At 52.1% G+C, this 12570-nt stretch overlaps 2 protein-coding genes across 5 annotated transcripts in view; both read right to left on the reverse strand.

The window, feature by feature from the left end:
• Positions 1–124: 124 nt before the first annotated feature.
• Positions 125–7741, reverse strand: PIM2 (Pim-2 proto-oncogene, serine/threonine kinase). The gene is made up of 6 exons (XM_032258638.1): positions 5603–7741; positions 5363–5472; positions 4580–4630; positions 1959–2331; positions 1326–1502; positions 125–1229 (listed from the first exon to the last, which is right to left on the reverse strand). The coding sequence occupies exons 1-6, from the start codon at positions 5661–5663 to the stop codon at positions 1066–1068; spliced, it is 936 nt and encodes a 311-aa protein (XP_032114529.1). The 5' UTR covers positions 5664–7741; the 3' UTR covers positions 125–1065.
• Positions 7742–9589: 1848 nt separating this feature from the next.
• The window catches only part of OTUD5 (OTU deubiquitinase 5), a 32893-nt gene continuing 29912 nt past the window's right edge, over positions 9590–12570 (reverse strand). For 2 of the 4 annotated variants that reach the window (XM_032258657.1, XM_032258653.1), the window contains exons 7-9: positions 11245–11446; positions 11013–11126; positions 9590–10673 (exon numbers count right to left, since the gene is read on the reverse strand). In XM_032258657.1, coding sequence (XP_032114548.1) covers positions 10549–10673; positions 11013–11126; positions 11245–11446 — 441 coding nt within the window. In that variant the 3' untranslated portion in view covers positions 9590–10548. The remainder of the gene's footprint in view (positions 10674–11012; positions 11127–11244; positions 11447–12570) is intronic. The other 2 variants (XM_032258654.1, XM_032258658.1) reach the window with 1 other exon arrangement.

Genomic DNA, 12570 nt, shown 5'->3' on the forward strand with positions numbered 1-12570 from the left:
CAGAACCCTTAAAGCTCCTTAGAATAGCAAGTTAAGACTGGCTTCATGAGGACAAAGCAGACAGTCTGTCTCAGCGCACAGTAGATGCTCCATAAAAGCCTCACCCCTACAAATGGCCAGCCGCTTCTGATTCTATTACTTTTATTAAATAGTGGGTTTCCACACATGGCTTTTTAAATAATCCAGGCAGGGGGAGAAGAGAGGAGGGCACACTTGGAACTCCCCTCCCCACAATACGTGATTATTTACATTTTAGCAATTGGACAATCCCGGCTCAGGAGAATGTTGCAAGAAATCTGCTAAAGTTGGAGGGGGCGCCCCAGGAGAACAAACAGCAAGCCTTATTTCCCCTAGCCCATCCCCCAAAAAACCATCCATCCCATCCTAGTGTCTGGTGGGGTCCGGTGGTGTCCATCTCCCATTCCTTCCCAAATTCGGAAGTAAGGTTCTTCTCACCAGAATAAGAGCACTTTGGATAACAGAGTAGGATCCCCTCACCAAAAAAAAAAAAAAAAAAAAAAAAAGCCTTGGAGTAACAAGGGATTACCTCCCCCAGAATAAGGAATCCTGGGCTGAGGCAGGTAAGCAGCTTGACCCAATATGGGACCCTAGGCCAGGGGAAAGGGGTCCCTTTGCTAAAATAAAAGTTACTAGGGTATTGGAAGGAAAGCACCCTTGCCCAAGTAAGAGCATATGAAGGAAGTTTGTGTGATGGTAGGAGGAGGTGCCAATGTAGGGGTGACACGTCATCAGAATGAGTCCCGGGGCTCAGAATGGAAACAACTTCACCCGAAATAAACGTCGTTAGCAAAATTAGAAACAAGAAGTTCCCCCTCCAGAATCAGGGACCACAGGTTCTGGGAAGAAAGCTTCTTTGTAGGATTGGGAAGGGAACTGGGCAGACTTGGCTTATGTCTTCTAACCCCTGATCCTCAATCCCTTACCTCAGTAATACTGGACTTTAATGACCGGTAATGACCTGTAAAACCAAGTCAACAAATGTCCATCTATCCCTGTGACATGGCCATGGGATGGCTCTTCCCACCATTGGGGGCCAGGCCAGGCTTAGGGTAGCAAGGACCAGGCCAAAGGGGTGGGCCCTCCTTTTGGGGGGTTGAGGGGTGTATCCTCGGCTGGTGTTTGCATCCAGGGGTCCAGCAGGATCTCCTCCAGTGAGGGTCGGGAAGAAGGTTTGGGGGCCAGGCACCGGCGGATTAGGGCACAGCAGTCTGTGGGCCAAGAAGCACAGGGAAGATTAGCAGTCAGTAGCAGGTACCGGTCCCTGAGAGGGATGGTCTTCTGGGCCGGGATTAGTGAGGCCTCACCTGGGGAGACATGGGCAGGGAAGTGAAGCTCAGCTTCCAGAATTTCCTGGTCCCTCTCGAAGGGAATGTCCCCACACACCATGTCATAGAGGAGGATACCAAGTGACCAGACAGTGGCTGGGAGTGCATGGTACTGGTGTCGAGAGATCCACTCTGGGGGGCTGTACACCCTTGTCCCTGCACACAAGCCAGGGGTTAGACCACTCTCTCTCATGATGCCCTTTTCCAATGCCAAACTCCCCAGGACAGATGGCCTCATTACCACAATTAAGAGCACTCAATACAAAAGCAGAGTCCCCTCACTACATAAAGAGCAGCTAAAATAGCAGAGTCCCCTCAACAGAATAAGAGCACTGAAAAGTAACGGGATCCCCTTACCAGAGAAAAGAATACTCAGGATAGTAAAAGGATCCCCTTGCCAGAATAAGAGTCCAGAACAAAGTTAGGGCACCATTAGAAGATGGACTTTATCAGAGGGCAAGGCTGAGAATCCCCAGTATTAGAAATTGATCATCTATCTTACATAGATGCAGTATGGGTCAAGGATTACAGGACACCCCACCACTGGAGGCCAAAAGTCACAAGGCCATCAAGTAAAAACAATCCCTCCAGTGAGATTTAGAGAAGCCTTACCATCAAAGTCAGTGTAGGGTTCATCATGAAGCAGGGCACCAGAACCAAAATCAATGAGTTTGGCACAGCCACGGCGTAGGTCTATCAGGATGTTCTCATCCTTGATGTCACGATGGACAACTCCACGGGCATGGCAGTGCTGGATGGCTGCCACTACTTGGCCAAAGAAGCAGCGGCTTGAGCCTTCACCCAGCGGGCCCTTCTCTGTGATATAGTCAAAGAGATCCTGGGCGGGCAGAGGCCGCTCGAGGACCAGCATGAAGCCCTCTTGTGTCTCAAACCAGTCAAGCAGGCGGATCACGCCAGGGTGCCCACCACCTGCACCCACTTTCCATAGCAGTGCCACTTCAAGTGGGCATGTGACTGAGTCTGACTGGGGGCACAGGTGGGGTGGGAAGCAGGGAGAGAAAAAAGACAGATGTCAGGTCAACAGCTCTGAGGCTGACTTTTTCCTAAGGTCAAATCATGGCCTCTTGTTCTCCTGACAGTGTCCTTGAGCAATTCATTTCCCTTCATGGGCTTCAGTCTGCCTGAAGACACAAACTCACACAGGGATTGGGAGGGTGAATCCAGCAAAGAGCCTGCACACATCTTGCATGTAGTAGATCAATACATTTGAATAAATAAAAGTAGCCAGGCACGGTGGCTCACGCCTATAATCCCAGCACTTTGGGAGGCCAAGGCAGGCGGATCACGAGGTCAAGAGATCGAGACCATCCTGGCCAACATGGTGAAACCCCGTCTCTGCTAAAAATAGAAAAGTTAGCCAGGCGTGGTGGCACGTGCCTGTAGTCCCAGCTACTCAGGAGGCTGAGGCAGAGGTTGCAGTGAGCCGAGATTGCACCACTGCACTCCAGCCTGGTGACAGAGCAAGACTCCGTCTCAAAAAAAAAAAAAAAAAAAAAAGTAGTTCAGCCAGGCACAGTGGTTCATGCCTATAATCCCAGCACTTTGGGAGGCTGACACAGGTGGATCGCTTGAGCCCATGAGTTCAAGATCAGCCTGGGCAAAAGGGCAAGACCCCATCTCTACACAAACACAAAAATTTGCCAGGCTTGGTGGCATGCATCTGTCCCAGCTACTTGGGAGACTGAGGTAAGAGGATCTCTTGAGCCCAGAAAGCAAAGGTTGTAGTAAGCCAAGATCGCACCACTATACTCCAGTCTGGGTAACAGAGAAAGACTGTCTCAAAACGAACCAAAACAACAACAAACTGGTTATTAACAAAAGGCCTTCAGCAGAAGCAGCACCATTATGTAGTGTTTTATGTTTCATTCCCTGACTTATCCCAGATTAGAATAGTACGTTACAGAGTAGGTGCTCAATAAATGTTTGTTAAACAGATGAAAGAACTTGATAGCATAGAGTCTGACAAGCAGTTAGCACTCAATATAACACTGTTATTGTGTAATGGTTTGTTTTCTTCACAGACAGATGTATCTGAAGCACTACAACAGTGCCTGCTAACAAAATAGGGCTGAATATTTTGTTAAACAGGTAACAACAATTAGTAACAAAGGACCTAGCACAAAATGAGCTCAATAACTATTATGTAATAATTTGCTGAGTGTCTAGAATTATGTCTATCATATAGTAGGTGGTCAATATACCCTTGTTAAACAGCTGAGTGATTAATTGCAAAGGACTTAGCACAAAAGGACTTAGTGTTGTTTTGTCAGCATCACCAAGCACCTAGAACCAGTCAATAAAAAGCATAAAAGCAGCGGGGTGTGGTGGCTCACACCTGTAATCCCACCACTTTGGGAGGCCGAGGCAGGCAGATCACCTGGGGTCAGCAGTTCGAGACCAGCCTGGCCAGCATAGTGAAACCCTGTCTCTATTAAAAATACAAACATTAGCCGGGCGTGGTTGTGCGCCCCTATAGTCCCAGCTACTCGGGAGGCTGAGGGAGGAGAATCGCTTGAACCCGGGAGACAGAGGTTGCAGTGAGCCGAGATCGCGCCACCGCACTCCAGCCTGTAAGACAGAGGGAGACTCTGTCTCAAAAAGAAAAAAAAAGAAGGTATAAATGCTACTGGCCACAAAATCCGCTCCCCAAGCCCTGAGCAGGCACACTTCGAGCAGCAACCTTCTGGGCTGAGGTAGAGCCCTCTCCTGGCCAGGCTGCTGACTTGCACGGCAGCAGACTTTCTCACAGAGATGCAAAAATTCTGATATTGCGCAGGCGCATCGTCTCCTGGGTCCCACGGACTGCGCAGGCGCAGTTTCCTCTAGACTCCGCCAGGGGGCGCCCCCAACTCTACAACTCGTCCAGACCCGCCCTGATGTCCGTTAGCGCTACAATGGCCAGAGAGAAGCAGCCACTATCACCATGGCAACCAGTGACCTCTGCCCCTCGTTCCCCACCAGCATGCTCTGCGGGCAGTCCTCCAGCAGTGTTTGGAGGGAGGATGGAAAAGGATTGTTGAAGGGGAGACTCCAGGGCTCTAGGGGAATTGGGGTGAATCAGAACTGTATGTCACCCCAAGGGAGTAAACATGGGCTGGTAGGAGTGTTCTTACTGTTACAGGGCCCAAGGAGTCATACATGCCCTGGAAAAGCAAGGGGGTCAATTCATCATCAGTGATGGATAGGTCAGGAAGGGCTCCAAAAGTACTCACCAAGGGGGACCAGGCCAGCACACGATTCCGGGGAATCACTTTGATGGCCACCTGGAGAAGAGGGCCGTGATAAGGAGGCCAGCAGGTGATCCCCAGACCCCTCCCAGTCTAGACCTTCTGCCCACCTCCAGTGCTCCTCCATCCAGCAGCACTCTAATCTTTCTGGTCCCCAACCACAACACCCCACACAACCCATACCAGGGCGTCTCCCCTGCCCTCAAAGTCTCCGGAACCAAGTTCATCTCTCCCACCCTCCTCAGCCCTGGGCTTTCCGTTCTCAGGCATCGGTACTCATCACTCAAAGTCCTGAGTTCCAGATTTCCTGATACCCCAGGCCCACAGTCTTCCTACGATACCCCAACTCTGTACCAGAGTCCTGGTCCGCATGACTTCACACTGGACACCTACCTCCAAAAATCCCATAAATCTCACATCTAGGTCCCCGCTTTCCCACATATACACAGCCTGGACCCTGGGGGTCGAGGACTTCCAGAAATCCTTGCCTTGAAGCCCCCTACCCTCCACACACAACCCCCTAGACCGACACACACACACACATACACACACACACACACACACACACACCCGGTCCTCTACACTGCAGGCTCACTCCTCGGACGGACACACACACACACACACACACACACACACACACACTCTCTCTCTCTCTCTCTCGGTCCTCTACACACTCTGCAGGCTTACTCCGTCAACCAGCATTCCATGCCCAGGACCCCCGACCCCGACACACGCACCTGACCCTCCCAATACCCTCGTGACGGATACCTGGAGTCGATCTGTGACGCGGTGTCCTGCGAAGACGGTGCCAAAGCCCCCCTTACCCAGGAGGGGGCCGAGTCGGTACTCGGCCTCGAACGCTTCCCGATCCTTGCCTCCTACGCAGGCGGAGGCAAGGAAGTCAGGGTGGCGGCGTGTTGAGCCCAGCCACGACTCCCTCCCCACCGCCCTGCAACCCATCGTTCCAGCCCACCCCCGTCTGGTTGCAGTAGGGGTGGATGCGCTCACCTGGCGGCGGCGTGGGGGTCACGGGGGGCGCGGGGGGCCCCTGCAGAGGCTTGGTCAACATGGAGGATGCACCGCGCAGATTGAGCCCGCTGAACCCGCTAAGCCCGCAGGGCGTGGACGCCCGGGGCAGCGCAGCTGGGGAGCCAGGGCTGGGGGGCGCCAGGGTGGAAGACAGAGAAACTGGTGGCCCGGAAGCGCCCGCAGACGGCGCAGCGTTAAGATTCGCCGCACGCGCCAGCCCCAAAGCTACTGAGCCGGGGCACGCGCCTCCCGGGAGAGTCACCCTGGGCGACAGCCCCGCCCACCTGGCTTTGATCAATCCGGACGCGGCACCTGCTGTACCACAGCCAATCGGAGCCAGTTCTTATTTGCATACCACCCTCTCCGTTTTAAATGCTCCCTTATGCAAATACACGCTCGGTTCTTCCGAGGAGGCGGGGCCTGCATGTAAATGAGGGGGCTCGAGGTGGGGCTCACACCAAGAGGAAACCGGTTCTGGGAATCCTCTCGCAGCAACCGCGCTTGTTTTGGTTGTTGCGCGGGGTTGTTGTTGGTAGTTGTGGTGATGTGTGTATTTACACTTAAAAAATAACTGCGCAGTATCCTTTCTTGGGAAGTTGGTTTGCCGCCGCTGCCTCGAAATTAGCACAGAGATACCGCCAGCCGGGCTTCTAAGAATTCGAGCCTGTGGCTATGCAGGACCCCGTCTCGAAAGGAGCTTGTCATCCTTCACCAAAGTCCTCCAGGAGACTGGTGGCCTTCACTGGAAAGCTGAAACCAGGGCCCTAGAAAAATCTGGTAGCCAGGGAGGGGGAACCCCCGCCACCACCGCCGCGGGTGCGCATTGGTCAAAGGCAACATTTCCCATGGCTTAAGGCTGCTGTCTGTGGATTGTTTATTGGAGTTTCTAACCCAGAGCCCTGAGCCCAGTCAGCAGGTCTAGAATCTAGAACAGCAGGGGGTGGTTCTTGGGGGATGGGGGTGAGCCCAGGGTGGTGGTGGCATTGGGCTGCACTTGGAGTTGAGAGAGGCAAGGACTGAGAGACATGATAGCGGCTGCTAGAGAAGTGGCAACTCTAGTACACAAATTTGTGAAAAACAGCCAGAGAAGGCGCCACACCTCAGGAAGAAAAATGCACTCCCAAGACACATGAACGCCATGATATACACAAACACATACTGTCACATTCACGGAAACGACCTAGATACACATGCAGCCATGCACTATGATACAGAGACTGACAAAACACTTTCAGGCGCAGGCACATTGTTAGAAAAATAGTTACGTCCCAGAATGACACCCAGAGACACAGTTACAGAAAGGCACTCATGCAGACCTACATTGGCCATGTGATGACACAGAAATGTCCCCTCAAACACACTGACAGAACTTGTCACAAACACACTGGCACCATCAGACATGCACTGTCACAGCAAGACTTGTACTGTCCCAGAAATGAGACACAGAGTCTGTTACAGGAAGATACACAGATGCTCCCGAGACACACGTGCACTGCTCTGAAGGCAGACATGTACTAATGTGACAGAGCCACATTTTGTGGCAGTGTCACAAAAACAGGCATGGATAGACCTGTTCAGACATAGACACACATACACCATCACATGTGCAGCTTATCAATGGAACAGACTGTCCAGAAATAGCTATCCAGAATCTGTGGCAGGAACACAAACGGACATCTACCCCATCAGACAGAAACAACAGATGCACTGTCACAGACAGACCCACGCAGGCATGCACGCATCTTGGATTTAGACACAAACTCTCAGAGTCCCACACTCAGTCACCATCTGATACACCTGGAAACAAGCCCTCACCACACACAACTGGAGACACTCGGTGAACTGCACATGAAGACTTGGACTCACCACAGTCACACACACAGACAACACTGAATGAGCATACATGTACTCTTCTTTGTTCACCCAACATTATTAGGGGTTTACTATAAGCCTACCAACACTTGGTGGGGATGTTGATATTAGAGATGCACAAATAAGTCAGGCATCAAACCTGTGCCATGAAGTTTATCTGCAGTAGTTACTGGGGAAATTTTTAGATAGAAGTGAGAATGTCCTGCCGGGCATGGTGGCTCATGCCTGTAATCCCAGCACTTTGGGAGGCTGAGGTGGGTGAAACACCTGAGATCAGGAGTTCGAGACTAGCCTGGCCAACATGGTGAAACCCCATCTCTACTAAAAATACTAAAAAAATAGTTTGAACCTGGGAGGAGGAAGTTGCAGTGAGCTGAGATCCACACCACTGCACTCCAGCCTGGCAACAGACACTAAAAAAAAAAAAAAAAAAAAAAGTGAATGGGCTTCTCAGCAGGTGACCCACTACCTGTCTTGAAAGACAAAGGTTGGTGGCTCAGGACAGAGGAGGGCAAATTGCAGGCAAAGGCCAACAAAACTGGACAAAGCGGCAAGAGAATGGCAGGGGCCAAATGGTACAGAAACTTCTACAGAAATAACACATTTGCGCCCTCCGAATGTGCCAGGCACTGTGCCCAATAGCACATTACTTTCTTTGACCATGCCTACTCCCTCTCGATGATCACAAGCAGACAGCATGAGGGAGTAGTTATCACTTTTTTTTTTTCTTTGAGACAGAGTCTCTGTCACCCAGGCTGGAGTGCAATGGTGCAATCTCGGCTCACTGCAACCTCCACCCCACAAGTTCAAGTGATTCTCATGCCTCAGCCTCCCATGTGGCTGGAATTACATGTGGGCACAACCACACCTTGCTAATTTTTGTATTTTTAGTAGAGATGGGTTTCTCCATGTTGGCCAGGCTAGTCTCAAACTCTTGATCTCAGGTGATTCACCCACCTCAGCCTCCCAAAGTGCTGGGATTATAGGCGTGAGTCATTGTGCCCAGCCTAATCACCTCTCTTGTACAGATGAGACACTTGAAATTCAGAGAAACTGGCCGGGCGCGGTGGCTCAAGCCTGTAATCCCAGCACTTTGGGAGGCCGAGGCGGGTGGATCACGAGGTCAAGAGATCGAGACCATCCTGGTCAACATGGCGAAACCCCGTCTCTACTAAAAATACAAAAAAAATTAGCTGGGCATGGTGGCACGTGCCTGTAATCCCAGCTACTCAGGAGGCTGAGGCAGGAGAATTGCCTGAACCCAGGAGGCGGAGGTTGCGGTGAGCCGAGATCACGCCATTGCACTCCAGCCTGGGTAACAAGAGTGAAACTCTGTCTCAAAAAAAAAAAAAAAAAAAAAAAAAAGAAATTCAGAGAAACTATGAACTGACCAAGGCCACACAGCTAGAAAATGCCAGGGAAGGTTTCAAAGCAACTCTACAACAAATAGATGCTTGGCCATTGGGTTCCAGAGATACTCTGCAGCCAGCCACTCAGCTAGCCATGCCCTCAACTGCAGAACCAGACATACACCCTGCCAGAGGGTCTACATAAAAGATGGAAAACCTAGAGGCCAGCCAGCCTTCTCTACCTTGGATCTACCCCTAGGGAGGGCAGGGAAAGAGGTGTCAGAGGACTAGGGGACAGGAACAAAGAAGGATTTAGCCATCCTTCACCTTCTAGAACCCACTGGGGGAGGCCCCTCTGGTTACTTCCACTAAACTCATGTTAATGATCAGTTGTGCTTTTCCAGGGCTTTTCTTCATCAGATCATGGAAAGGAAAGAGCAACATTCATGGCGAGAGGCAGGCTGAGAAGCTGGAATTCAGGCAGGAAGTTCAAGCTCACAGTCCTCTGCTACCATCACATCCCAGGAAATAGGATAGGCAGGGGTGGGGTCAGCAGGCAAAGATGCAGCTTTTCCAGTGGTAATAGGAGGACGTTTAATAAGCAGCAAATCAAATACAAACTCCAGGCCCCCAGACAGACCCTGCTGGAGAGGATTCACACCTCTGAGGTCAAGCCAAGGTCCGTGCCATTCCCTCCTTTGCCCAGAAGCCCACCCAACCCCTGCCCCACACAGAACAGAGCCGCTCAGGGAAACTGACATTTGGTTTTATTGTGCCAAGGACATTACAGATGGCGGATCTTGTCAACACCTGCAGGGCACGGGTGCCCCATCTGCCAAGGCTGCTCCCACACTCGCTACACTCAAATCCCGGGTGGCAGCCATGATCCCCAAAGATGCCCCCCACCCCAAGATTCCAAAGAAGCTAGTGGTGGTGGAAGCAAAAGGAATGCAGCAAGGTCAGGGTTTCATTGTCCAAGCTGGCCTGACACCTGCTGCCCTGCCCAGTGCACACCCTTGGCCCTGGGCCCGCCTCCATGCAGCTGGAGGCTAGAAGACAGCAACCCACATCTTTTCGCCCCCCTCCATGCCCCATGACCTGCCTGGCCAGAAAGATGCCACCTTCACAGACCCAGTGCTGTCATCTATATCATTTTTGATTAGTTGATTTCATAAGATAAAAGTACATTTTCATAAAGAAAAAAATTCAAGATTGAAGGCTCAGACATTCATGGGGTACTGGAAAGGGAAATTTCCCACTTCTTCCTCCCACCTCCCTGGCATCAGTGTGGAGGGGGGACAGCAACTTTTTCTCATCTTGGAAGGAATACGGGGCAGGGAGACTTTCCTCTGTCTGAATGTCTCTCTCCTCTGGGGCTGCCTGGCTGCCAGTTGGTCTGTCTCTGTGTACCTCTCGTCTATCTTCGGCACCCTTGCCCGAGTCCCCTGTGGAATGCAGGGATGGTGCTATGCAGGGTGGGGGGCAACAGGGCACGTCAGCTGGCAGAGAGACAGGTGATAGTGGCAGCAGCAATGAGAGGGAGCACAGGGGTGGGCTAGCCAGAGGGAAGTGAGGAGGAGGGAAAAGAGGGGAGAGCAGGAAGAACAGAAGGAGGCAAGAGGGAAGAAGCCAAAGAAGGTTGAGGCGGCACCAGAGGGCAGGAGTGCTGGGGTTGAGAGATGGTGTCCAATCCCTGGGTCTCCATCAACTCTTGTCTGGGGGCGGGTCTCTGTGCACTTTGTTTTTCTTCATACTGTCTAGGTATTCCTGTTGGGACACTGCCAGCACCGATGCTAGGATGTCATCATCATCCCAGTCATTCAGACCTGCTGGGCCAGAGGAAGAGAAAAAGGATGATGGAGTGCTCTCAGCCTGCCTTCTCCTCACCCTGTGCCGGTATCTGGGGCTCTGGAGAAATCCCATAGGGCCCTTCTCACTCCTTTCTTAAAACAGAAGGATCTGCTAGGCCTGTGAAACCCCACTTAGATCCTAGGCCCCTTCTGGGGATGAAAAATCCCCTTGGGCCTGAAAAATCCCCTCCAGCACCTCTCTCTTCTTTTCTCGGGGAGATAGCCGGAGGCTCCAGAAACTCCCTCTCAGGACTTGCCGCTTTTTCTAGTCTCTCCCAGCTCCTAGTAGCCTCCATCCCCGACACAAAGGAGGCTTACCGAAGGCAGAGGGGGACATCTGCTGAATGAGGGCCCGGCACTCCAAAGCAGGGTAGAGGGACACAAGGGGGGAAGTTGCCCGGTCGGCCCCTGCCGAGAACTGACTGCTTGTACCTGAAGCAGACGGACAGTCAAAGGTAGGGACCCAGGATCCAGGATCCAGGACCCAGGACCCAGGACCCAGACAGTGCCTCCTAACCCCCAGCACATTCCCTGTGAGCAAGTCACTGACCTGGCGCACAGGGTGAAGGAGGTTTGGCAAGAGCTAAGACAGTGCCTGGGGAAGGGGGCTTGATGCCCAGCTCAGCATGCAGCTCAGGATGCTCAGGTGATGAGGCTGAACTCCGCTGCCGTGGGGACCGGCTAGTCCACTCCTCCAGGCCACTGGAGGCTGCTGCTGTGGCCGAACTGCATGTGGCGCTGGCTTTCCGGGGCTGCAGTGGGGAAGGAAAATGCAGTAAGGATGACCAACAGCCATGACCCTCCTGTGACCCATCCCTGAATGCTGGCTCCCTTCCCAGGACCTTGACTATGATATAGCTTCTACATAGGTCATCATCATCCCCACTCACACGGTGGACCACAAGGCTCCTCATAGGACAGGGGTGAAGCTCCTTACCCTCTCTCTCACATCCCTACAGCCAATCTGAAAGGAAACCCTGTTACCTCTATCCTCAAAATAGATCCAAATCCAACCCCTTCTCATCATCTCCACTGCCAGCACCGGCACTGGTCACCTGGCCTACTGCAGCAGCCTCCTCCTCACTGGCCCCTGCTTCTGCCCTCATCCGCCAGGCTCCACTGGATGACTAGCAGGCAAGGCGATCTTGTTAAATCCCCAACCACATCCTGTCATTCGTCTGCTCACAATCCTCCCATGGCTTCTGCCTCAGAATAAAAGCCAAAGTCCTGGCCACAGCCCACAAGCCCCTACCCAATTGGACTCACCACCTCTCTGACTTCATCTACTACTACTACATTCTGTTCGGGCACACTGGCGTCCCTCTAGGCTGTGCCTGAGTTGTACCAGGTGTGTGGGCCTGCTGCCCTCCCCTGCTTGTGCGTGCAGCTAACTCTCACCTTCTGCAAGGCTCAAATCTCACCTGCTCTGAGGCCTACCGACTGTGCTATTTAATACTGTGAACTCACATCCCTGCTCAGCCCCTTTATCCTGGCTCTATACTTTCCATCCATAGCTCTTCCCAACTAATTTATTCATTATGTTTATTGTTTATTTTGTGTCAATCTGCAAACACATGAGCATCACAAGGACAGGGATCTTGGCCTGCTGGGCTCACCTATGTATCCCCATACACTGAAAACAATGCCTGGCACAGACTGGCAATAAGTATTTGTGGAATAAGACTCAGCTCTTGCCAGCCAACATCTACAATCACTCCAAACTCCTTGTGATTTTACAAATCCTCAGATGCTTGTTTGCCCTGCCCCTCCCTTCCCTAAAGATTCAACCTTCCAAGGCCGGGCGCGGTGGCTCAAGCCTGTAATCCCAGCACTTTGGGAGGCCGAGGCGGGTGGATCACGAGGTCAAGAGATCGAG

This window comes from Sapajus apella, unplaced genomic scaffold, assembly GCF_009761245.1.
Source record: "Sapajus apella isolate SASKATOON/1434 unplaced genomic scaffold, GSC_monkey_1.0 scaffold103, whole genome shotgun sequence".
Classification (NCBI taxonomy): Eukaryota; Metazoa; Chordata; class Mammalia; order Primates; family Cebidae; genus Sapajus; species Sapajus apella.